The sequence below is a fragment of the Aethalodelphis obliquidens genome, unplaced genomic scaffold (genome assembly GCF_003676395.1).
Source record: "Aethalodelphis obliquidens isolate GAN/ISIS:26980383/991018 unplaced genomic scaffold, ASM367639v1 scaffold25, whole genome shotgun sequence".
Taxonomy (NCBI): domain Eukaryota; kingdom Metazoa; phylum Chordata; class Mammalia; order Artiodactyla; family Delphinidae; genus Aethalodelphis; species Aethalodelphis obliquidens.
The window spans coordinates 21,779,492-21,806,165 of record NW_020837969.1 but is presented as its reverse complement, the minus strand read 5'-3'; the positions used below and the strand labels follow the sequence as shown (position 1 = coordinate 21,806,165).

The 26,674-nt window shown below is 45.7% G+C and overlaps 1 protein-coding gene and 1 non-coding gene across 9 annotated transcripts in view; one reads left to right on the top strand and one right to left on the bottom strand.

The window, feature by feature from the left end:
• Positions 1 to 7,240: 7,240 nt before the first annotated feature.
• The window catches only part of MFHAS1 (multifunctional ROCO family signaling regulator 1), a 115,881-nt gene continuing 96,447 nt past the window's right edge, over positions 7,241 to 26,674 (top strand). For all 8 annotated transcript variants that reach the window (XR_003436257.1, XR_003436260.1, XR_003436258.1 and 5 more), the window contains exon 1: positions 7,241 to 10,261. Coding sequence is in view for 4 of the 8 variants with exons in the window: in XM_027122741.1 (XP_026978542.1) it covers positions 7,264 to 10,261 (2,998 nt within the window). In the remaining 4 variants the exon portion in view is untranslated. The remainder of the gene's footprint in view (positions 10,262 to 26,674) is intronic.
• On the bottom strand, positions 22,630 to 22,764 carry LOC113629004 (small nucleolar RNA SNORA1). Its single transcript, XR_003436327.1, has one exon. It is a non-coding gene; the product is annotated as a small nucleolar RNA SNORA1 (small nucleolar RNA).

Genomic DNA, 26,674 nt, shown 5'->3' with positions numbered 1-26,674 from the left:
ATTCAAATCAGATGGTGAGTCCAAAGCAGATTTATTAAATTTAGGGAAAGCGGGGTGAGGAGTTTGATTTTTTTTTTATCTAAACAAAAATGTCAGATTCTTTGTATCTAATCTTAGATTGATAATTTAGCCTTCCATCTTCTTCTTTCTTTCTTTTAATGCTCTTCTCAAAAGACAATCTGAAGTGCCCTCTAATTGAAGTATAGATTTTATGGACATTTGTATTAAATCCTTTCTCTCTAAAACAAAAAGCAAACAGACCAATACAACTTATCTACAGATGGCATAGAAATTCTGTTTCCTGCTGTAACATTTAATAACATGTTCAATCCAGTTCTTGTAGTTTGGGGATACCGTTTGTTTAGAGCTTTTGGTTGCCCAATATGACATTCTTTAACATTGTAAGAGCAAAGTTCAATTTTTACTGAAGAGGAAGTCTCAGCCCTGCTCTCCAGCTGGTACCACACTCCGGAGCTTAAAATACACAGTCTGCTGACAGAGAACTAAGACCCATTCCCCTCCCCCCACACCCCCGTCCAACCCCCGCCCCCCCAAGAAATAGCACAGCAATTAAACATGAGCTTTGGACTCTGCCGTTTTTTGAGTCTGGATTCTGCCACTCAATAGTTCTGCCTTCACTTTTCTCCATCTGTAAAAGGAGGATAACGATGGGACCTGCTGTTCAAGGCTGTCGTGAAGGTTAAATGAAATACGGTGTGAAAAGCATGCAGCATCTTGCCCGAGTGCGTAGAAAACCTTGAATCCATATTGGCTATTATTACCGGTGGTGATTCTTAGATACCCTGGTTAGTTGTGCCCAATATCAAAGAGTTAACTGACACCACCTCGAAGATCCACTTCCTGAACTGTCCCTCATCAGTTCATTTTTTTAAATTAATTAATTAATTTATTTTTATTTTTGGCTGCATTGGGTCTTTGTTGCTGCACTTGGGCTTTCTCTAGTTGCCGGGAGCGGGGGCTACTCTTCGTTGCGGTGCGTGGGCTTCTCGTTGTGGTGGCTTCTCTTGTTGCGGAGCACGGGCTCTAGGCACGCAGGCTTCCGTAGTTGTGGCATGTGGGCTCAGCAGTTGTGGCTCGCAGGCTTAGTTGCTCCGTGGCATGTGGGATCTTCCCAGACCAGGGCCCGAACCTGTGTCCCCTGCATTGGCAGGCGGATTCCTAACCACTGCGTCACCAGGGAAGTCCCCCCCCCCCCCCCCCCCCCCCCCCCCCGCATCAATTCTTAAGGCTTGATTTCTATCCAAGAAGGGTGTGGTCTGATGAAAATCATGGAGATGGATTTTCTCTTACTTACCTTTAACCACATAGTAAGGAGCATTTTTCTTATTGTTTATTTAAAGCAAAATATTCACTGGATCTAAAATTATAAGAAAGGAGACATATGAGAAGCCCTTTTATTATTTTCATGATAAAGGCAGCATATACTGAGCCTCTCCAGACTTCAAGGAGACAACTAAGTAAATTTTCTCATGAAATGTTGTAGCCCACCCTCGGGTCTCATTTACACTGCAGGCTTAAGGAATAGCCACATTTCCTTTTGAGACTAGATGGGTAGTTTTGACACTCTAAAGTTAGTTAGAACCTCAAGCCCATGGATGTCCTCTCTGATGAGTAGTAAGCATTTACAGGCATACCTCAGAGATGCTGTGGGTTCAGTTCCAGACCACGGCAATAAAGCGAATATCACACGCATTTTTTGGTTTCCCAACACATATAAAAGTTATGTTTACACGATACTGTAGTCTTTTAAGTGTGCAATAGCATTATGTATAAAAAAACAATGAATGTACCATAATTAAAAAATACTTTATTGCTAAAAATGCTAAGCATCATCTGAACCTTCAGCAAGTCTTAATCATTTTGCTGGTGGAGGGTCTTGCCTCGATGCTGATGCTGCTGACTGATCAGGGTGGTGGCTACTGAAGGCTGGGGTGGCCGTGACAATTTCTTATAAGACAGTGATGAAGTTCATCACACCGATCGACTCTGCGTTTCACTTAAACACTTAGAGGCCATTTTAAGGCTAGTAACTGGCCTAATTTCAATATTACTGTGTTTCAGGGAGGCCTGAGGAGAGGGAGACAGGGGAAGGGCTGGTCATTGGAGCAGTCAGAACACACACATTTATTGTTTACCATCATATATGAGCGCGGTTCATGCCCCCAAACACAAGAGTAACACCAAAGATCACTGATCACAGATCACCATAACAAATATAATAATGAAAAAGTTTGAAATAGTGCAAGAATTACCAAAATTTGACACACAGACATGAAGTGAACAAATGCTGTAGGAAAAAAGGCACTGATAGACTTGCTCAAGGCAAGGTTGCCACAAACGTTCAATTTGTAAAAAACACAATGTCTGTGATGCACAATAAAGTGAAGTGCAATAAAATGAGGTCAGCCTAAGTAAATACATAAGCGAATAAATCAGAACTATTTTGAAAGTCTAAAGTAGCTGAAGTAAGTAAAAGTCCTGCATTTCTGGGAAGCTATGTTTTCTGAACTCTTGAAAGGTAAAGGGAGAGCAAGATAAAGACCAAGTAGGTTAACTAACTGTACTAGTTTCCTAGGATTGCCCTGGTTTTAGGTGCAGAATGTCTCCTGTCCTGGGAAACCCCTCAGTCTTGTGCACGCTGGGACAGTTGGTCACCCTAAAATAAAGACTTACATTGTGGTTGATGAAATTAAAATTCAGTGGAAAGGGTACTTATATATTATTTTCCAAATTATATATCTTTAATATAAATGGAGTAATATAAATAAAAACAGAAAAAGCATAATGACCAAATACTCTCCTAAGAAGCTATCCATATATAGGCAAATCCTGGACAGTCTGTCCATGCAGTTATAGAGGTTCATTTGGTAGCACTTATTCTAATTGCAAACTTTTTTCCTACAAGGAAATAATTAGCCTTTATAGGGTTCTTTTGGAAATCCCAAACTTTAGCATGACACCAGATATCCTACAGGCTGACAAAGGAGAAAGTTTCCAAAGGAAATTGCTTAACATTTTCAACGATGGGAGGTCAAAAAAGGGAAAAGGGTGAGGTGACCTTCCAGAGAACAGTGCTGCTGGCACAGTGGGGACAGAAGCCAGATTACTGGGCCCAAGGAGGGACCCAGCAGCGGAGAGGCTCCAGACGGCCTGAGACCACTTCTGTAAGATGTCAGGGAAAGGAAGTAAACCAATGAGCCAGTAGCTAGGGGGCAAGAAAAACGTCTGTCAAGGTGGAGGAAAGTCTAGTGTGCTGAAGACAGAACAAAAGAAACCAGGGATGGAAAGCTTACTTGGAGCTTGTTGCTACCAAGGGCAGAGGACTCCTGCCACCTGGGCCATTCAGACTGTTATCGAGAAATATTTTAATGGAAGACTCTGGCCCACGTGTCCAGGACCCTCCCTTCTAGCTAGCCACATCTTTTAAGGCCCAGCTCAAGACCTGGCCTCTATACATGTGCTTTCCCACTCCTTTAAATGACTTTTGCCGTTGCAGAGGGTCTGGACTCTAGGAGCAAGCCAGTTGCAATCATACGGCAGCAGCTAAAATGAAAACAGTGTCAGAATAATAAAAATAGGATAAACGTAAAGGTTTTGGAAAGTTTATAGCTTGGGTCCATGACATTGGGTAAACATCCAAGACAAGAAAACCTTTTTTTATTTTTTAATAAAGAAAAGACTGACATTTTATTATATCAAAATTAAGAACTTTCTTTTTTTTTAGAAAGATAAATTTATGTATTTTTATTGTCCTTCTTTTCTCAATAAAAGGTAGCCTTCTAAAAAAAATTAAGAACTTTCTTACATCAAAAAAATTTTTAGGGCTTCCCTGGTGGCGCAGTGGTTGAGAGTCCGCCTGCCGATGCAGGGGACACGGGTTCGTGCCCTGGTCTGGGAGGATCCTACATGCCGCGGAGCGGCTGGGCCCCTGAGCCATGGCCGCTGAGCCTGCGCGACCAGAGCCTGTGCTCCGCAACGGGAGAGGCCACAGCAGCGAGAGGCCCGCGTACCGCAAAAAAAAAAATTTTTTTAAGAAAATGAAAAGACACTCTTAGTAAAGTTGGCATAAACACAGCAAGGGATTAATAACAAGAACACATAAAGAACTCTCATAAATCAATAAGAAAAGCAACAGAAAAATGGGCAAAGATTTTTACAGAAGAATAAGCACCAACAAAAATACAAAGAGATGTTCAACCTCATTAACGATGAGGGACATGCAAATGAGATACCATTTTATGGAATTCAATTGGCAAAAACTTAGAAGTCTAACGTGTTAGAAAGACTTCGAAGCAACAGTATCTTTTATACGTAAGACAAGAAAACCTTGAATAATCAGAGTCCCTATTCTCCAAACTGAGATTGTTTTTAGCTTTTAGGAAAACTCCAACACACGCAGGGCCACTTAACATTGGCAGGGTCTGGGGCAAGAGCACAAATGGAGGCCCATCTACCATACACCTAATCTTTAAATGTGCTACATCAGGCCAATAAGTGTGGCTCACCCACACCCCTTTCATCCTAACCTGGGCTCTGTGAGGAGCCTGTGGGCTCACAGGAGCAATCAAGCTCCAGCCACACCCTGGAGGCCCAGGGATGTCCACATCAGCAACTCCTGAATGACTATGAAATACTGCCCACCTTCTCCAAGCAGGCTTCAGGCTGTTTGCACTGGGAATTTAGGGTCCTTCACACCAAGTGTGTTCCAGAAGGCCGAGGGGGCATATCCATTAACCCCTTGGCCCATCAGAAACTTTACCACGAGGGGTGTGGTGTCGCAAGAGGAGCACCAGCTTGTGTGCCGAGGCCAGGATCCTTCTTGCCTGAGTTTAACAAACATACTGGACACATTATCATTTTCCAGTTATATTTTATCACTGCATTCTCCCAGTCTGACTTTCAAAGAACTCTTGGACAAGACTTTACAATAAGGCTTCCCACAATATTGACTGTAACAGCTCAAGCAGGCTGAACAGCCCAGAAAGAATGTTCCTGCTGAGCAAACTCAAACACAGCAGGCTTCGGTGCTCCAGTGAGAGGCCCCAAACGGGGTGTTCTCTGGTCCTATCCAGATAAAGCAAATTACAGATTATCTCCTGGCAAAGGAAAAGCAGAGTTTTAAAATACATTTGAGATGGAAATATAATCTTCTGACAGCTTCTGAAAGGGAGCAGTTTAGCCTGGGTTATTTACATCAAACCCAAACCACTTCAGTTTACCCTACGTGGGGTAGGGAGCTGATGCCTTCTCCAGTCTTCTTCCCCAGGAACTAAAGCCTGGAGGAGGTGGCGTCTGACTCAAGAATACCTTGAAGGTGATGCTCTCAGGGGAGTAACCCCACAAGGGGAGTTAGCACACCTGGTTCTTCTCTTCACCTGGCTGGTCAGTTGGGAGGTTGCTTCTTCTGGGCCTGTTGCCACCGCTGAGAATAAAAGGGCCAGCCTAGATGATTTAGAATTTTCCTTGGGGCGGGAGGGTCTGGGGAACCCTTGAGCAATTTGATCTTCTAGGAAGCCCTGCAGGGTGAACACAGCTCACCTGTACCCTGTTAACGTACTTGGAATATCTGGGATTCACCTGGCCCCGGGAGCGTCCTCCAGTTACAGGATGTACCATCCCAGGCTGGATAACCATCACTGGGGCATATTTCCAGCTTGAGGTGCTCAGTCACTCTCTTTGAAGAGGCAAACGATTACTACTGCACTGAATTTGGGTCCCCAAATGACAGCAACATCATGTGTAGGGGAGAGCCACGACTGTTAACTGGTGCATTTAACCAATTAAATTCGGCTTTGTGTCTCAAAACAATTTGCTTCATTATTAACCAAGCTGGAGGCAATGATGGAGGTGATATTCGGAGGCCTGATAGATTTCAAGGTTTGGGTAAATTCTGAAGAAATTATTTACTTAGTATAGATGTGATTTCAAAGAAACTTCCTCAACTAGTAAACAAACAAACAAATAAATAAAATAAACCTTCAAGTTGAGCATTGGGCTGCAAATTTTGCTTGAAATAGCTGCCATTTTCTTAAACCTACAGCATAACAAGTACCATAGAGTTGGGGCTATGGTATTTGTTTTCCGGGGCTGTTGGGAGGATGAATGGGATACCCCAGATAAAAGGGTGCGTGCCCCCCCCCCCCAATCAGGCCGGTGAGGAGCCTGCTCAGAGTCTTCTGTCTCTGTCGGTCTGGCACAAAATAGGGCCTCAATAAATATTTACCAAGTGCATGAACGGTTGCCTGCTTTTCTCCTTTTGTTTAGTCACACTCTCCTTTTAAGCTCCTACAAAGAAACCCAGGGCCCTGCATGCTGCCAGTTCCACTAGGGTGTGGATGTAGAGGATGTAGAGGAAGGGGGATGAGGAATCAGTAAGGGAGGCCAGGGATCCGAAACGAGAGGGAGGAAGAGAAAGATATGATTAGAGGCGCAGGGCCAACAAAGAGCCAGACGCAGGCGAACCCAAGCGCTCTGCACCCGGGACGGGCCCCAGGCGCGCCTCCAGCCCAGCGCAGTCCACGCCGCCGGCCTGCACCGGGCGAGGCGCCCCCAGCCCGCACCCGAGGCGGGTCAGTGGCCCCCGCCCCCGGGGCGGTGCCGGGAACACGCGGCGCTCCGGCGGTCACGTGGGGGCCGCTCCGCCGGGCGGCGCTGCTGCTTCCCGATCGCACCCTCCCAGTGCCGGGGACGCGGCGTTCGTGCTCCCGCCGGAGCCTGGGGAAGCGGAGAGCAGGAGGCGGCCCGGCCCTGCGTCCACAGGATGCCCGCCGCGGAGCCGGGCGCCGCCGTCCTCGTGGAGCAGGCGGAGGCGACGACGCTGCGGGCCGCGGGGCCACGGCGGCAAGGGTAGCGGGGCTGGAGTTGGCCCCGAGGCGCCGAAGGCGGGCGGAGTGGGAGGAGGAGCGGCAGGCATCCTCCGCGGCGCGGCGGGCGGGCGGCGGCCCTGCTGCCCCGGCGCGCCCCTGGCCCGGGAGCCCGGAGAATGCGAGCTGCGCTCCCCGCCGGCCGCCGCCTCCCCCCGCGCCGTGCGCCCGGCGACCCCCGGAGCTGCTCGCGTCGCCGCCGCCCCCCAGCTGCGGGCGCCCGGCCGCTGGCTGCGCTAGGACCGGCCGCCGCCGGTCGCCGAGGGCTGGTAGGAAGGGAGGAGCGGGAGCGAAAGGGCCCCGGAGACTGGCGCCCGCCGGGGCGCAGCGCGGCATGTAGCTGCGGGCTCCCGCGCGAGGGTGTCGGCCCGGCCCCGCCATGGCTGGGACGGACAGCGGGAACCTGAAGACGGTGAGGCTGTGGCGGGACGCCGCCCTGCGCGCCAGGAAGCTGCGGAGCAACCTGCGGCAGCTCAGCCTCAGCGCGGCCGGGGGCTGCCCGGGGACCGACCAGCTCGACTCTCCCGACGCGCCCCAGCTTGTGCTGCCGGCCAACATCGGGGACATTGAGGTGCTGAACCTGGGGAACAACGGCCTGGAGGAGGTGCCCGACGGGCTGGGCTCGGCGCTGGGCAGCCTCCGCGTCCTGGTCCTGCGCCGGAACCGCTTCGCCCGGCTGCCCCCAGCGGTGGCCGAGCTGGGCCATCACCTAACCGAGCTGGACGTGAGCCACAACCGGCTGAGCGTCCTAAGCGCCGAGGTGGTGAGCGCTCTGCGCGAGCTGAGGAAGCTCAACCTCAGCCACAACCAGCTGCCCGCCCTGCCCGCCCAGCTGGGTGCGCTGGTCCACCTGGAGGAGCTGGACGTCAGCTTTAACCGCCTGGCGCACCTGCCCGACTCCCTCTCCTGCCTCTCCCGCCTGCGCACCCTCGACGTGGACCACAACCAGCTCACGGCTTTTCCGTGGCAGCTGCTGCAGCTGGCGGCCCTGGAGGAGCTCGATGTGTCCAGCAACCGGCTGCGGGGCCTACCTGAGGATATCAGTGCCCTGCGTGCCCTCAAGATCCTCTGGCTGAGCGGGACCGAGCTTGGCACCCTGCCCAGCGGCTTCTGCGAGCTGGCCAGCCTGGAGAGCCTCATGCTGGACAACAACGGGCTGCAGGCTTTACCCGCCCAGTTCAGCCGCCTGCAGCGACTCAAGATGCTCAACCTCTCTTCCAACCTCTTGGAGGAGTTCCCTGCCGCGCTGCTGCCCCTGGCTGGTCTGGAGGAGCTCTACCTTAGTCGCAACCAGCTCACTTCCGTGCCGTCCCTGATCTCGGGCCTGCGCCGTCTTCTCACCCTGTGGCTGGATAATAACCGGCTCCGCTACCTGCCTGACTCCATCGTGGAGCTCACGGGCCTGGAGGAGCTGGTCCTGCAGGGGAACCAGATCGCTGTGCTGCCAGACAACTTTGGCCGGCTCTCCCGGGTGGGCCTGTGGAAGATCAGGGACAACCCGCTGATCCAGCCCCCCTACGAGGTCTGTATGAAGGGGATCCCCTACATCGCAGCTTACCAGAAGGAGCTGGCTCATTCCCAGCCGGCGGTCCAGCCCCGCCTCAAGCTGCTCCTGATGGGCCATAAAGCTGCAGGAAAGACCCTGCTCCGTCGCTGCCTCACCGAGGACAGAGTGGAGGGGAACCAAGGAGGAGGGGACAAGGAGAAGAGCCACCCGCCTTCACCTCCTCCCGTGAGCAAGGGCATCGAGGTGACCAGCTGGACAGCGGATGCCTCCCGGGGCCTGCGGTTCATCGTGTATGACTTAGCCGGGGATGACAGTTATGAGGTGATTCAGCCCTTCTTCCTCTCCCCGGGGGCCCTTTATGTGCTGGTGGTGAACTTGGCCACCTATGAGCCGCTCCGCTTTCCCACCACCGTGGGCTCCTTCCTGCATCGGGTAGGGGCCCGGGTGCCTCACGCCGTGGTGTGCGTTGTGGGCACGCACGCCGACCTCTGCGGGGAGCAGGAGCTGGAGGAGAAGTGTCTGGACATCCACCGCCAGATCGCCCTGCAGGAGAAGCATGACGCTGAGGGGCTGAGCCGGCTGGCCCAGGTGGTGGATGAGGCACTGGCCCGGGACTTTGAGCTCCGCTCCGCCAGCCCCCATGCAGCCTACTACGGTGTGTCCGACAAGAACCTTCGGCGGCGCAAGGCCCACTTTCAGTACCTGCTCAACCACCGGCTGCAGATCCTCTCCCCTGTGCTGCCCGTGAGCTGCAGGGACCCACGCCATATACAGCGCCTGCGGGACAAACTGCTCTCAGTGGCCGAGCACCGGGAAATCTTCCCCAACCTCCACAGAGTACTGCCTCGGTCCTGGCAGGTGCTGGAGGAGCTGCACTTCCAGCCCCCTCAGGCGCAGCGGCTCTGGCTCAGCTGGTGGGACTCGGCTCGCCTGGGCCTGCAGGCCGGCCTGACCGAGGACCGGCTGCAGAGCGCCCTCTCCTACCTGCACGAGAGCGGCAAGCTGCTCTACTTTGAGGACAGCCCGGCCCTCAAGGAGCACGTCTTCCACAACCTCTCCCGCCTCATCGACATCCTCAACGTCTTCTTCCAGAGGGATCCTTCCTTGCTGCTGCATAAACTGCTCCTGGGGACCAGCGGCGAGGGCGAGGCTGAGAGCCGGGGTGGAAGCTCCCCGCTGATGGCGCCGCCCGCCCCAAGCCAGGATGCGCTCCGGGCCACCCAGCTCCATCATTATGTGGAAGGCTTTCTGCTGCATGGGCTCCTGCCGGCCCACGTCATCCGGCTGCTGCTGAAGCCTCACATCCAGGCTCAGCAGGACCTGCAGCTCCTGCTGGAGCTGCTGGAGAAGATGGGACTCTGTTACTGCCTCAACAAAGCCAAGGGCAAGCCTCTGAATGGGTCCACGGCCTGGTACAAGTTCCCGTGCTATGTGCAGAACGAGGTGCCCCACGCGGAGGCCTGGATTAACGGGACCAACCTGGCCGGGCAGTCCTTTGTGGCTGAGCAGTTGCAGATTGAATATAGTTTTCCCTTCACCTTTCCACCCAGCTTGTTTGCACGCTACAGCGTCCAGATCAACAGCCATGTGGTGCACAGGTCGGATGGCAAACTTCAGATCTTTGCATACAGAGGGAAAGTCCCTGTGGTGGTGAGTTACAGACCTGCCAAGGGGGTCCTGCAGCCGGACACCCTGTCCATTGCCAGCCACGCATCCTTACCGAACATATGGACGGCATGGCAAGCCATAACCCCCTTAGTAGAGGAACTGAATGTCCTACTTCAGGAATGGCCTGGACTGCACTACACTGTGCACATTCTTTGTTCTAAGTGCCTTAAGAGAGGGTCACCGAATCCACACGCTTTCCCAGGTAAGAGGGGAGAGGGATGTGTCTCCCTTGCGGTATGTTTTAAGATGCATTTTGGGAAGATATTTGTTTCTCCTTTGGCAGACTGTTTGCTTAACCTCACTGGCTCCCCAGGAAAGCTTTTCAAGGAAAATAGAGGAGGATTTGGGGACAAGCAAAAGGCAGTAAGTACGTTAGCTATGTGAATACAGTCCCCAGTATCATGTATCATACTCTTCTAATAGAAAGACTCAAACTTCCAAGGTGGGTTCCAGTCAAAACATTTCGTATCTCCTTTTCCCTCTTCCCAATTCAGCCCGCCTTTCCTGGAAGGAAATTTCAGATGGTTGAACAGAAGATGAGTGGTGTCTGATGCCGAGCCCTGGGCTATAATGCTTATTAGACACATGTCGAAGGGGTGCTCTGAGTTTGAGATGTCTAGTCTCATATTCTTTTGTTTAAGTTCAGAGTGTGACCATAATGCAGAAATTATTGCTCCTTTTTCTTAAGAAATTCCAGAGAAGAATGTTTCGTAATCGGGGTGAATGATGGATTAGTAAAGACAAAAATGTCAGTCTGTAAGGCATGACTCAATCCTGGGATCACTGTTTCACCCACTGCACTCTAGGGTATGAAAGAGCGATTACTGAAATCTCTAAGGGGAGTTTTTTGGGTATTCCTGGGTAATTTTGTGCTTTACCAACATCTTAAGGCCCGGGTTTTGGTTAAGTGTTAGAGAGTGGAGCTTTATGGAGGTGCTTTGTAAGAGATGGAAGGGACAAGAAACTGACGCGAGTTCTTGGGTTTTTGTTGGTTTTTTTTCCTCTTTTGGGGAGTGTTTTCCAGCAGACTTTTTTTTTTTTTATTTTTAAACTGTTTCAGGTGAGTGGGAGAATTCCAGGACTGGTAGGATTTTTCAAGCCTGGTTAATTGGTATCTAAGTGTCTATTTGGGAACGGGTCCATTTCTTCACCCTTTGGAACTCTTCTCTAAACAGCTCTGATTTTTGTGAAGCAGGCTTAGTTAACATTCCAAGTGTCCTAAGGACAAACCCAATAATAGCATCACTGCCAGTTTCTCCCCTCGGTCCCCCACCTCTGGGTACATTGAGGGGGGTGATGAAACGGAAGACTGTATGCCACTGTCATCTTTGTCCTGGTCTGAATGCTGCTCGTAATAGTATCGGGAAGGAATTGGACACCAATATTTCCGAAGGTAACATCTCCCCGTTGCCCTAGATCTGGGCTGAGTTTAATTCATCAGCTGAAAAAAGCCACCATATCCAGTTACCAGTCAATTAAGCTGTCCATTCTGTATGATTATCTGGTGTCTCGTCACAGTTCGTGACTTGGTAGCCCTTTCAGTTTGTTTTATATTTGCCATTGTCTTTATTCATGAAAGCAAAATTCTTCTCTATTGTGCCACTAAATTGAAGAAAGTGGTTGAGAATTACATATTCACAGAGCATATTATTGAAGGAGCTACTTAAAGCCAGTTCTTAACACAAAGATGGAGCATTAATAAAACTGGTGTTATTAACAACAAAGGGGAACACATAGGTTATTGAACAAGTAAGGATCTGTGCAGAGGAATTCGAAGAACTTTGAAGAGTAAACAATGAGGCTGATTTTTTTTTTTCTAATCTCAGCTCTTTATTTTTCAACAGTCATAAATTCCACAAACAAGCTGTCTCCAGATGCAGAGACAACCCCATTCTCTTGTTATTGTTTTGCCTTTTTGTCTTTCAAGGAGGTCACCTGGTTTGCGATCCAGGCTATAGGGAAGACGTGGCTTTCTCAACGTAAAAAGCAATTAAATGATTGAAAATTGTCAAATTATCTTATGTAGTGAGTAGGAATAACTCATCAGCTGTTTTTATAATATGGACTGTAGGTTTCTGTCTTGTTCATGGTCAGAGAAAGAAATTATCTTTTTTGCTTCGTTCAGGATTGATTTCTGTCAAAAGCAGCAGAGGGTACAGAGTAGCGGGAAAAGATGATTATAGTACATTTATTACATTAAGAAGACAAAGAAAAAACCACATTTTCCTCTTTCATAATTTTCTGTGATAGCCATCATTTGTTAGTATTTGTCACAATTCTGAAAGATCTGAGAAGAGCTAAAATAATGAAAAGCTAGAAGGTGATGTAGGAACAAACATATAACGTTCGGTGTTCAGTTAGTGAGGGCATACATTTAAAAATATGCTCAATGAGTCCCTGGATTATTAAAATATATTGTAACTCAGCAGAAACCTTAAATTTGTTTCAGCTTCAAGACATTAAGATTAAATAGGAAATTAAAGTGTCTCCTTTGATTTTATATGGAAGAAACAAAGTTGCATTATTATCTTAAAAAGTGTGTGTGTGTGTGTGTGTGTGTGTGTGTCCCATTTTGGCCCTGTGTCTGTGGATGGGACATTGAATTTTCTGGCCTGAGCTGCACTGAGGTAGTTGGCCTAGGGAAGTATAACGCTAGATTTCTCTTTTCTTATTTTGATTTACAAAAGAAATGCAATGTTTTGGAAAATCCTTAGTCACCAGGCCACTTGTTTCGAAAAGTTCTTGTAAAAAAGATCTAAGCACTGTGTCAGAGAGGTCACCTGTTTGTTTCATTTGAGATAAATGGGTTGGGTGATAAGAGAGGCTTTCGGAAACTCAAAGGCGGCCCATGATGCAGCCTACATGTCAGGTGTGAGTCTTTATTACTTTCTGCAACTTTACTGCCAGCACCTGACCGCCAGGTTGCCTCCTCCTTAACGAGGGAACTCTGGAATGTTCTTGGCCTTGAGTAAGTTTCTTCTTGCGGGATATTTATCTACGCTCTCGTTCTTTTCCACCAACATGACATCTAAACCAGGAGAGCTGACTGCTCCTGAGGTTGGCTAATGTGTGGCCTACGGATGTAAGATGTGGAGGTGAGGACGGAGGTCCACAGCGAGATTCTAGTGCTCTGCTATTTCAGTATTTGAAAGGATGCTGTGTGTTTTTAAATTGGAAGAGTGCATCTTGGTGAGTTGAACTTGGACCGCGTGTGATTTTTCATGAAATATCCTACTCTCCAAATTATTCAAGGTCACTCTTAAGAATAATTAGAAAGCAACCCAGAGCAGTAGGCAGAGAATTGGTAGATGATCTTTTATATATTTGATCCCTTTCATTCACTCAGTTGCTCAGCACCCTGCCGCTTCTCCCTAGTCAAGTGCCTTTTGTCCTTGTTTAATTTCTTACACACTCTGTACCCCTCTGAAGCCCTCAGTGAATTTTGCCTTGTTCTGTAGCTGTTTGTGTAGGTCATAATATCTCTTTGATTAGCTTGTTCACTTGCTTCCTCCACGCAGGAAACATGCCTGAGGCTTTGTGGCTTCTGTAAGAGCCTCTCAACTGTCTGCTGGATGACTGGTCTTTGTGAGAAATCTCTTTCTTGTTTCCTTTGGTAGTCACACACTCTGTCAGATTCCCAGGTGGTACTCTTGCAGTCATCTCGCTTTGTCCTGTGTCCCAGCTTCCCTCCCCCACACTTGTCCCTCTGGTGTTCTCCTCGTCACTGTATTACTGGCCTTGCCCTTGAATGGGCCCTTCACTTTGACCACTGAAGCAAAGCAAAATTCTTGCCTTGTTCTATCTCAGTTTTAGAGTTCCTGGAATTTGAGCATGACCTAGTTGCTTAGATTGAATTAGTCATTGTTTTTAATTTTGCAAAGGTTATTAAATATCTTTCTGGTTTGGCTTTATTAATACTGACGCTGCTCGGCTTTTGTTTTTGTGGAGAGTCCTCTTTGAACTCTCTTGGGCTTTGTTTCATAGAAACATCAAAACCTTCATCATGCAGTGGATGAAAGAAACTCCCTGCGTAACAGAATTCAAAGACTTGAAAGGCCTTTGGAGTGTTCAAATTGTTTTGAATATTAGGTGCCTCTTCTTTAAACTCTAGAATAAACTCTCAAGTCCATCCCTGCACAAGTTTAGAATTTCCTAGAGAAAATATTTTTTAATTTGTTAACAGACATTTAGTGTCGTCCTCTGCCACCTGCTCGTCTCATCCTCCAGGAAACCTCACCTATTTTAGTTCTTACTCATTTCCTTCATCTGAACACCTAGAACACGTATAGGGTGTACTTCACAGGGTTGTTCTGAGCATTAGGTGAGAGACTGTGTCGAGGAAAGCAGTTACCCCCCGCCCCCCCCACCGTGTCTGGAGGAAGTGAGGGTGGGGATGGCTGACATGGGAGTGAGCATTTCTGGTTGATTTCTCCCTTCACCCACCAACTTGCTTCTCTCTATGGGAGTCTGTTTTGATTAAGGATCTGACCATCCATCCATCAGGGAGCTTTTTTTGTTTTTTAAAACGCAGGGGACCAGTAGTGCTGGTCTCATCTCTTGCCCTCTCTTGTCTGCTGCAGCCGAGGCCCTTCGGGGCTGGAGAGGAGAGTTGTTTGTGTTTCAGGCTCTGCTTGGGGCAGGCCCAGCCCGGTCTCTGTTCCCCTGGTTCACCTGCTCTGATTGCAAAACCAGGTGTCAGGTTGCTGTCAGGTTTACTGTCCTCTGGGGGCCGGCTACCTTCACTTCAGTGGGGAGGGCTGTGGAGGCCTCATTTTGGCCTGCCTTCCACAAACCTGCTCTGGCACTCGTGAAGCTGACCCTCGGATCCCCGTTTAGTGCCTCGAGTCGGCATGGCCTGTAGAACCCAGAGTGATTGACAGACATCTCAGACAGTCACAGCATAGGTACGATGACGTGTCTTTCTTGAACCACCAAGACCCTCTCCGTGAAAGGTGTGGCAGTTTGCTCTGCGGTTGTACCCTCACTTCTCTGAGTTCTCATGTCTCATGTGACGGCACACCGCGCCCTGGACGGTGCCTGGCACAGGGCCGAGCAGGTAGAAGGGATTCAAAGCGGATTGGGTATTTTTCAAGAACTCAAAAAATTCTAGTGTTTCTTAATTGATTCCTTGGCAGAGTGGTGTTTTTTAGGTTGCTTGTGATGTTTTTTATCTCAAAGTGTGTACTTTTGTGTGTGTGTGTGTGGTATGCGGGCCTCTCACTGTTGTGGCCTCTCCCGTTGTGGAGCACAGGCTCCGGACGCGCAGGCTCAGTGGCCATGGCTCACGGGCCCAGCCGTTCCGCGGCACGTGGGATCTTCCCAGACCGGGGCACGAACCCGTGTCCCCTGCATCGGCAGGCGGACTCTCAACCACTGCGCCACCAGGGAAGCCCTCAAAGTGTGTACTTTAAGAGAAGCACGTATAATTTTCCCATGGGATTTTTCTGCCACATCAATCCCTGCCCTCTGTGTACATCCTCCTGACTCTTACAGAGATGGGGGAGGAGTGGGCGACGGGCAGCTTATCAGGATGAAGGTGAGTGAAAGGTGGAAGTTGGCACCACCTGACATCACAGTCACTCTCCTTGAGGCAGTGGGCACTCCCCTCCCTCCTGTCTCATAGCTCTTTTTTTCTTTCCTTTTTCTTTTCTTTTTTTGGGAATTTTTGAATTTTTTTTATACAGCAGGTTCTTATTTGTTATCCATTTTATACATATTAGTGTGTACATGTCAATCCCAATCTCCCAATTCATCACACCATACCCGCCTACCCCCCGCCCCCATTGTCCACTTTCCCCCCTTGGTGTCCATAGGTTTGTTCTCTACATCTGTGTCTCTATTTCTGGCCTGCAGACTGGTTCATCTGTACCATTTTTCTAGGTTCCACATATATGCGTTAATATACGATATTGTTTTTTTCTGAGTTACTTCACTCTGTATGACAGTCTCTAGATCCATCCACGTCTCAACAAATGACCCAATTTTGTTCCTTTTTATGGCTGAGTAATATTCCATTGTATATATGTACCACATCTTCTTTATCCATTCATCTGTCGATGGGCATTTAGGTTGCTTCCATGACCTGGCTATTGTAAATAGTGCTTCAGTGAACATTGGGGTGCATGTGTCATTTTGAATTATGGTTTTCTCGGGGTATATGCCCAGTAGTGGGATTGCTGGATCATATGGTAATTGTAGTTTTAGTTTTTTAATAAACCTCCATACTCTTCTCCATAGTGTCTGTATCAATTTAGATTCCCCACCAACAGTGCAAGAGGGTTCCCTTTTCTCCACACCCTCTCCAACATTTGTTGTTTGTAGATTTTCTGATGATGCCCATTCTAACTAGTGTGAGGTGATACATCATTGTAGTTTTGATTTGCATTTCTCTAATAATTAGTGATGTTGAGCAGCTTTTCATGTGCTTCTTGGCCATCTGTATGTCTTTTGGAGAAATATCTATTTAGGTCTTCTGCCCATTTTTGGATTGGATTGTTTGTCCTTTTAATATTGAGCTGCATGAGCTGTTTATATATTGTGGAGATTAATCCTTTGTCCATTGATTCGTTTGCAAATATTTTCTCCCATTCTGAGGGTTTTCTTTTCATCTTGTTGGTAGTTTCCTTTGCTTTGCAAAAGCTTTTAAGTTTCATTAGGTCCCATTTGTTTATTTTTGGTTTTATTTCCATTACTCTAGGAAGTGGATCAAAAAAGACCTTGCTGCGATTTATGTCAAAGAGTGTTCTTCCTTAGTTTTCCTCTAAGAGTTTTATAGTGTCCAGTCTTACATTTAGGTCTCTAATCCATCTGGAGTTTATTTGTTTATGGTGTTAGGGAGTGTTCTAATTTCATTCTTTTACATGTAGCTGTCCAGTTTTCCCAGCACCACTTATTGAAGAGACTGTCTTTTCTCCACTGAATATCCTTGCCTCCTTTGTCATAGATTAGTTGAACATAGGTGCGTGGGTTTATCTCTGGGCTTTCTATCCTCTTCCATTGATCTATATTTCTGTTTTTGTGCCAGCACCATATTGTGTTGATTACTGTAGCTTTGTAGTATAGTGTGAAGTCAGGGAGTCTGATTCCTCCAGCTCCGTTTTTTTCCCTCAAGACTGCTTTGGCTATTCGGGGTCTTTTGTGTCTCCATACAAATTTTAAGATTTTTTTGTTCTAGCTCTGTGAAAAATGCCATTGGTAATTTATCTGTAGATTGCTTTGGGTAGTATAGTCATTTTCACAATATTGATTCTTCCAATCCAAGAACATGGTGTATCTCTCCATCTGTTTGTATCATCTTTATTTCATCAGTGTGTTATAGTTTTCTGCATACAGGTCTTTTGTCTCCCTAGGTAGGTTTATTCTTGGTATTTTATTCTTTTTGTTGCAATGGTAAATGGGAGTGTTTCCTTAATTTCTCTTTCAGATTTTTCATCATTAGTGTATAGTAATGCAAGAGATTTCTGTGCATTAATTTTGTATCCTGCTACTTTACCAAATTCATTGATTAGCTCTAGTAGTTGTCTGGTGGCATCTTTAGGATTCTCTATGTATAGTTTCATGTCATCTGCAAACAGTGATAGTTTTACTTCTTTTCCAATTTGTATTCCTTTTATTTCTTTTTCTTCTTTGATTGCCATGGCTAGGACTTGCAAAACTGTGTTGAATAATAGTGGTGAGAGTGGACATCCTTGTCTTGTTCCTGATCTTAGAGGAAATGCATTCAGTTTTTTACCATTGAGAATGATGTTTGCTGTGGGTTTGTCGTATATGGCCTTTATTATGTTGAGGTAGTTTCCCTCTATGCTCACTTTCTGGAGAGTTTTTATCATAAATGGGTGTTGAATTTTGTCAAAAGCTTTTTCTGCATCTATTGAGATGATCACATGGTTTTTCTTCAGTTTGTTAATATGGTGTATCACATTGATTGATTTGTGTATATTGAAGAATCCTTGCATCCCTGGGATAAATCCCACTTGATTGTGGTGTATGATCTTTTTAATGTGTTGTTGGATTCTGTTTGCTAGTATTTGGTTGAGGATTTTTGCATCTGTATTCATCAGTGATAATTTGTCTGTAATTTTCTTTTTTTGTAGTATCTTTGTCTGGTTTTGGTATCAGGGTGATGGTGGCCTCAGAATGAGTTTGGGAATGTTCCTTCCTCTGCAATTTTTTGGAAGAGTTTAAGAAGGATGGGTGTTAGCTCTTCTCTAAATGTTTGATAGAATTCACCTGTGAAGCCATCTGGTCCTGGACTTTTGTTTGTTGGAAGATTTTTAATCACAGTTTCAATTTTATTACTTGTGACTTACTTTTTAATCACAGTTTCAATTTTATTACTCTGTTCATATTTTCTATTTCTTCCTGGTTCAGTCTAGGAAGGTTATACCTTTCTAAGAATTTGTCCATTGCTTCCAGTTTGTCCATTTTACTGGGCATAGAGTTGCTTGTAGTAGTCTCTTAGGATGCTTTGTACTTCTGCAGTGTCTGTTGTAACTTCTCCTTTTTCATTTCTAATTTTATTGAGTTGAGTCCTCTCTTTTTCTTGATGAGTCTGGCTAATGGTTTATCCATTTTGTTTATCTTCTCAAAGAACCAGCTTTTAGTTTTTCTGATCTTTGCTATTTTTTCTTTGTTTCTATTTCATTTATTTCTGCTCTGATCTTTATGATTTCTTTCCATCTACTAACTTTGGGTTTTGTTTGTTCTTCTTTCTCTAGTTCCTTTAGATGTAAGGTTAGATTGTGTATTTGAGATTTTTCTTGTTTCTTGAGGTAGGCTTTATTGCCATAAAGTTCCCTCTTAGCACCGCTTTTGCTGCATCCCATAGGTTTTGGATCATGGTGTTTTTGTTGTAATTTATCTCTAGGTGTTTTTTGCTTTCCTCTTTGATTTCTTCAGTGATCTCTTGGTTATTTAGTAACATATAGTTTAGCCTCCATGTGTTTGTGTTTTTTACGTGTTTTCCCCTGTAACTGATTTCTAATTGCATAGTGTTGTGGTCAGAAAAGATGTTTGAAATGATTTCAGTTTTCTTAAATTTACCAAGGCTTGATTTGTGACCCAAGATGTGATCTATCCTGGAGAATGTTCTGTGTGCACTTGAGAAGGAAGTGTAATCCGCTATCTTTGGATGGAATGTCCTGTAAATATCAATTAAATCTATCTGGTCTACTGTGTCATTTAAAGCTTGTGTTTCCTTATTAATTTTCTGTTTGGATGATCTGTCCATTGGTGTAAGTGAGGTGTTCAAGTCCCCCACTATTGTTGTGATTTCCTCTCTTACATCTGTTAGCAGTTGCCTTATGTATTGAGGTCCTCCTATGTTGGGTGCATATATATTTATAATTGTTATATCTTTCTGGATTGATCCCTTGATCATTATGTAGTGTCCTTCCTTGTCTCTCTTTTTAATAAATTTATTTATTTATTTATTTTTGGCTGTGTTGGGTCTTCGTTGCTGTGCATGGGCTTTCTCTAGTTGCGGCAAGCGGGGGCTATTCTTTGTTGCGGTGTGTGGGTTTCTCACTGCAGTGGCTTCTCGTTGCGGAGCATGGGCTCTAGGCATATGGGCTTCAGTAGTTGTGGCACGTGGGCTCAGTAGTTGTGGCTGGTGGGCTTAAGAGCTCAGGTTCAGTAGTTGTGGCACACGGGCTTAGTTGCTCCGCGGCATGTGGGATCTTCCCGAACCAGGGCTCAAACCCGTATCCCCTGCATTGGCAGGCAGATTCTTAACCACTGCGCCACCAGGGAAGTCCCCTTCCTTGTCTCTTGTAACATTCTTTATTTTAAAGTCTATTTTACCTGATAGTATTGCAACTCCAGCTTTCTTTTGATTTCCATTTTCATGGAATATCTTTTTCCATCCCCTCACTTTCAGTCTGTATGTGTCCCTAGGTCTGAAGTGGGTCTATTGTAGACGGCATATATACGCTTCTTGTTTTTATATCCATTCAGCCCGTCTGTGTCTTTTGGCTGGGGCATTTAATCCATTTACATTCAAGGTCATTATTGGATGCATGTTCCTGTTAACCATTTTCTTAATTGTTTTGGGATTGTTTTTGTAGGTCCTTTTCTTCTCTTGTGTTTCCCACTTAGAGAAGTTCCTTTAGCATTTGTTGTAGAGCTGGTTTGGTGGTGCTGAATTCTCTTAGCTTTTGCTTGTCTGTAAAGCTTTTGATTTCTCTATCGAATCTGAATGAGATCCTTGCTGGGTAGAGTAATCTTGGTTGTAGGTTCTTCCCTTTCATCACTTTAAGTATGTCATGCCACTCCCTTCTGGCTTGTAGAGTTTCTGCTGAGAAATCACAGCTGTTAACCTTATGGGAGTTCCCTTGTATGTTATTTGTTGTTTTTCCCTTGTTGCTTTCAATAATGTTTCTTTGTCTTTAATTTTTGCCAATTTGAGTACCATGTGTCTCGGCATGTTTCTCCTTGGGTTTATCCTGCCTGAGACTCTGTGCCCTTCCTGAACTTGGGTGGCTATTTCCTTTCCCATGTTAGGGAAGTTTTCGACTGTAATCTCTTCAAATATTTTCTCTGGTCCTTTCTCTCTCTTCCTTCTGGGACCCCTATAATGCGAATGTTGTTGTGTTTAATGTTGTCCCAGAGGTCTCTTAGGCTATCTTCCTTTCTTTTCACTCATTTTTCTTTATTCTGTTCCATGTCATAGCTCTTTCTTTCTAACTAGCCCTCTACCCTTCCTTGACATTGGCCTTAAGCAGTGGGAAAGTATAAATGGTAAGGAGAGTGAAGGTCTGATGGTGGCAATGCAGGAAAGAAGGTGTTTCCCATGGTGTGTCCCAGCTGTTTTGCCTTCTTCCAAGTGCTGTTGCTTTCCAGAAGCTCCTTCCAGGTTTCTTGCTGGTTTGAGTTCAGGGGAGACCGTAGAAGAGTTGCTGGCCGGAACGAACGCAGCGATGGTTCGTGTGTGCTATACTCTGTGGTAACAACTCCCAGACACCACTGCCAGCGGGCCTGACTTATTCATGGAGAGCAAGGAGAAAACATTTTCAGTTATTTTTATTTTTGGCGCAGAATGCAAGAAAACATTTTCTCATTTTTCCTTCCTCGACCTAATCTCTTAGCTGCAAATAGTGATGCCTTGTTTCTTAAAGAGTAAATTAGCGAAAAACCATCAGTAAACTTCTTTCTCTTTAGCTGTCGGTTTACAGATGGCAAGGAATACTGAAGGAGAAAGAAAGTGGGAGTGGGAGCATGGGAGCAGGGGAGAGGCGTTCGGGTCCTGGTGAATTACTGAGGTGGGTTTGCATGGCCATTGCGAGCCTGGAGCCTGTTTTACTGCCTCAGGAAGGAACTTCCTGCCCTGGACTGGCAGTCCTAGGCACCCGGGCTGTCCCAGCTGTTTCCTTCGCTTTTGCAAATCTGTGCACAAGGGTGCTTAGGAGAAGGGCAAGGAGGAAGGGAAGTTGTGTTAAGTTGTGTAAGTTGTTGTGTTAAGTTGTATCAAGACTGCTCTTTGAGGGTTCCCTGTTTTGTGCCTGCCTTTCTGCTTTTTGGGTGGGGTGGCTTAACGAGTCCAGCCCTGCTGCTTTCTTCCTCCTCTTCCTCCTTTTTATCCAGGTGAAATTCACATACATGAAATTAACCTTTTTATTTTTATTTTTATTTTTTTTGCGGTACGCGGGCCTCTCACTGTCGTGGCCTCTCCCGTTGCGGAGCACAGGCTCCGGACGCACAGGCTCAGCGGCCATGGCTCACGAGACCAGACGCTCCGCGGCATGTGGGATCTTCCCAGACCGGGGCACGAACCCGTGTCCCCTGCATCGGCAGGTGGACTCTCAACCACTGCGCCACCAGGGAAGCCCGAAATTAACCTTTTTTTAAAAAAAAAAAAATTATTTATTTTTGGCTGTGTTGGGTTTTCATTTCTGTGTGAGGGCTTTCTCTAGTTGTGGCAAGTGGGGGCCACTCTTTATCACGGTGCGCGGGCCTCTCACTATCGCGGTCTCTCTTGTTGCGGAGCACAGGCTCCAGACGCGCAGGCTCAGTAATTGTGGCTCACGGACCTAGTTGCTCCACGGCATGTGGCATCTTCCCGGACCAGGGCTGGAACCCGTGTCCCCTGGCAGGTAGATTCTCAACCACTGCGCCACCAGGGAAGCCCAAACGTTTTCTTTTAATGTAAAGTTTTTTGTTTTTTTTTAATGAGTAACATAGGCAAAATTAAAGTCAAAATTTTATTTAAAGAATTCACGTTATGATTCCCTCCACTGCCAATCACCTTAGTTCCTCAATGTTTGAGTCATAATCTTCAAGATAGTCCTTTTAAAAAGAACTTTTGCTCAGACCACAGTTGTCATATTAGTAAGTCCACAATTGTGTTTAGTTGGGATTCTTTGATCTCTACTTGAATAGGAGATGCTTCAGAAATTCCCCACCTGTAATCTTTGGGTTCCAGTTTCTTCAAGCAATTTACGTTAGGGCCCTGGAAGTTAAATTGTAGGAAGTACATTGATATTTTGGCAGATGATCTAAAATATATTGTTCCTTCATCATTTCTAATATTGAAAAGCTTTGTGACATCCAATTTTCACTCACGAGCCTAGCAAAACATGTTACAGGTCTCCTTGTCACCACTGCAATAAACTTACTGTGATGGAAACAAATCCTGTGTCTCAGTGTGGCCACATCAGTAATATCTGGACACCATGCACAACAGTTCCCATTTGCATCTAGAATGAAGCTTGAAATGAACCATTTTACAGTGAACAGTTCCCTGGCATTTAGTGTACTCACAGTGCTATGCAGCCACAGCTGTAAGTCAGGTGCTTCTGGAGGGAAGGAGCCAATCAGGTTGGTGGCTTTCTTCCTGGGGCGAATGTTCTGGAATTCTTTTGCCAGACTCTTTGTGGCAACTTTCCTTCTAAGACATGACTTGAGAAGGGATTTTTAAGCTAGGCCTTGAGATGCCACGTTGATGAACATCTTTTAGCACAGCTGCCATGAGAATCCTCTTCCTTAGTGTTGATGAGAGGACAGAAAGTAGGACATGGAGACTTCTGGTCTGTGCTGTGCATATGTGACTTAATTGGGGGCTGACACACAAAGGACATGTAGGAGAGAAGCACAAATAAGTACTGTGTAATTACTGTCTTCTGTACAGTGCTTTCTTCCCATATAGATTTTGAGTAGAGTTCTGGAATGATTGGCAAGGCCATAGGCAGGTATGAGGGTTAAGGGGATGGGGTTGCATTGATTCAAAATTAGGTTGTTACCAGATTAGGCAGACAAATGTACCATACGTTTATGAGCTGGATGCTGTCATCAATCACTGTTGGGTACCTTCTGTAAACAGAAGTCTGTACCAAACTGGGATTTTTAGGAGAATAAAATAAAATACCTGGCCGTGGTCATGAGGAGCTGAGATGGGATTTTGGTTGATGTAGTTGTTGACTCTGGTACATATGGAATCTGACTATATATGGAGAAATTCATTGCATGTTTGAGGAATGACTGGAAAAAACTGGCTTTTGATTTTCTAGAAGAAAATATGGTCATATGGAAAAAAATCAGGTATAATTTTGAATTTGCTTGACATAGTCATTCTTTTCAGTTATCTACAGTTTAGATCATTTGTTTGCAAGATATCTCAGGCAGATCTCGAGAGGATGCTGAAAAAGGAAAAGGCATTGTTTCTGAGGATTTCTCAAAACTTCCAAAACTAATCAGCCTTTTAAGAGGAGGGAAGTGCCTCCTCTTCAGGAATCTTTTACATGTTTCAGAGTCGTTTATGGATTTGCTTCTGTTTTGAGAGGGATTGCCATCAGCAGTGATTTCTGAACCCCAAAGACTGCGTGAACACTGCCTCCAAAGACAGTCTAAATTAAATCGGGTACTGCCATATTAAAAAGATACGGCTGCTGTTTAGAGATGTCTTTGTTGAGGGACACTTTGTTGGGGTGGTTTACTATTCTTAGCATATTAAATGTTGAGAGAATTAAAGAGTTAATTTTCTTGGGTCCTCCCCGCTCCTAAAATGAAGCATGTGATCTGAACATTGTATTAGTACTGTGTTACAGTAGTAGTGAATTTGGAGGTAGTAGAACACGCCTCCCTTTCTTTCTTTCTTTTTTTTTTTTGAAAAGAGGATGTTTAGAGAAAAGGTAATGAAGAAGGAAAATATGAAATCAAAACAATATTCCTCCTAGGTACTGTTGTTTTATCAACTTTATTACTGTTCCCATGAGATTCTTATTTTTCATGCCATAGAGGTTATTATTGTATTAATCATCACATCAGTCATTCTAAGAGTATAGGGTTGGGAGAAAATATGATAATCGGTGACACTGTTGAGTTCCTGTCATGTTCTAGAGACAGTGCTAAGTGCTGCTTATGGGTGATCTCACTGAATCCCCCCAGCAACCCTAGGGGGCCGATATTGTCACTGTCCTGACTTTCAGGGGGAGAAATTGAGTATCAGAAAGTTAAGTGAATCCCCCAGAATTAGAACACTCTGGGATTTCAGCCCCGACCCTCTGCTTCTACCCTCTGTCCTGCTCTGCTCCTCGGGGTCAGGTTGCCCATTACCCTCCAGGGTACACAAACTCACCTCTGTCCCCCTCTTTCCTAGACATCCATTTTGTGCCACTGCGTGCTGTTCACTGTCTCAGTGTTGGACATACAGGGTCTGGTAAGGCATGGGACCTGACCACGCAGAGGTCAGCAGAGGTCATGGTCAGGTGCCAGTGAGAGGTATGGTCTCAGAGAGGGGTTCCTGAAAGGGCTGCATTGCAACTGAGTGTGATTTCCAGTCCCAGTCAATCACATGGAGAAGTGGGGAAGGGTATTTCAAATTAGAATGTCTCTTAAAAAGGCGGAGGGCGTCCAGATAGATCAGCAGGCCGTGCCTGGGGATGGGTGTGTGTGCACAAAAGCAGTTAGCAGTTGTCATAAAGAAGAGGCTTCTTGATGGTAAGTATCATTTATGGACTGGTCAGAGTTTGCCAGTGGCCACTGCTGCCCCGTGAGCTAGAGTTTTGGGAGCTCTATCCGAGCTCATTCCTTGTCCATCAGGCAGGGCTCTGTCGAGACCATGGAGGGGATTTACGGCTCAGAGAGCTGGAGGGTGGTTTCAGATGATTTGCTCAGGCTCGCGATCAAGTTACTGTCGGGCTGACAGAGCACCTGTCCTGTGTGATCCCTGGCTAAGCGTGCCCCTGGTCCGGTTCTCTGGTCTGAGTCCAGAGAGAACACGCACGTTGGCTGCTCCCCCAGCCAGATGGCTGCATGCCTCTGCGATCACTAGGAATGTATCCAGAACATCGATTTTCCTGACTTGAAATCTTACCATAACAGATCCTGCAATAAAGGCGAATTTAGCTGTAACACAATTAGCATTTTATTCTGGACTGAGTTTCCCTGTCTTTACTTTGGGCTTTCTTGTGACACCACAGACTGACTGCAAATACTGTTCTTTTAATTAATTTTGCACCGATGGAACAGGATATTTTATGCACTTTGTTTGGACTCCACTTACCACGCTGTGATGGCGTCTTCTTGCACCTTTCATCATATCACCACTGGAGTTTGTCTTCCCCTGCCTCTCAATTTATCAAAATATACTTAGTTACATTTTAGTTGAAATCCTAGGAGGTGCAAGATATTAAAAAACTTTGTTTTGTTTATATTTGCTTAATAGTTTGACTTGAAACACTTGGAATTTTGTGTTGCATTTTCAAACGGAAGCATTATAATATAGTGGTTATTTGCAAGGGCTCTTGAGATTCTGCTGGGTTCGAATCCCTGTTCCACTTGTTAGCTGTGTGACTTTGGTTGTCATAATAGTTTCTGTCTCATAGGCTGGCCCTGCATGTTGAGTTAATACAAGTAAAATGCTTTGAACAATGCTGGACGCATGGTAGGGCTCCCTTAGGTATTAGCTGCTGCAGCGGATGTTTCTACCATTATTCCAGAAAGCACAAGTCTAAAGATCTATTTGGAAATCTGATAAGCTTATGGATAAAAGTCTTTTTTCATAGGAGTATAGTACAGTGTGATTCCTATTCATGGATACCTTATGCTTTTTTCAAAATGCATTTTTCCCATTATTAAAACATTTGCAAACTTGGAGTATAAAGGGGAAAAAAATACTCATAGTTGGTATCTAACATAATTACACATTTTGCTCTATTTCTTTTCAGTTTTTTTCCCTTTAAGTTTAGGTTTATTAAAATGTGATAATCATATTTTATAAATAATTAAAAAAATTTTTAACCTAAGCTACCATGAGTATGGTTTCATGTTATTAGTAGCTACACAGTAATTATAAATGCTTGCATAATAGTACATCAAGGAAATGTTTACCTTTGTTTATTTAAACATTAGACACTTGAGTAGTTTCAGGTTTTGTTGTTATGAGTAATTCTGTGATGACTGTACTTCTTTATAAAAGCTCTTATTTGGGCAGTAATCCTAGAAACAGACTCATTGAGTCAAAGGCAAAGAATGTCTAAGGTTCAGTACATGCTTATGTTGCTTTTCATTTGAGGAACACTGTGCTACCTGCATAGGATTCTAGAATGATTTCACTGCATTTCCTCAGCATTGGGTATCATCTTAAAAATGCACTAACAATGAATGGAAAACAATATATCAC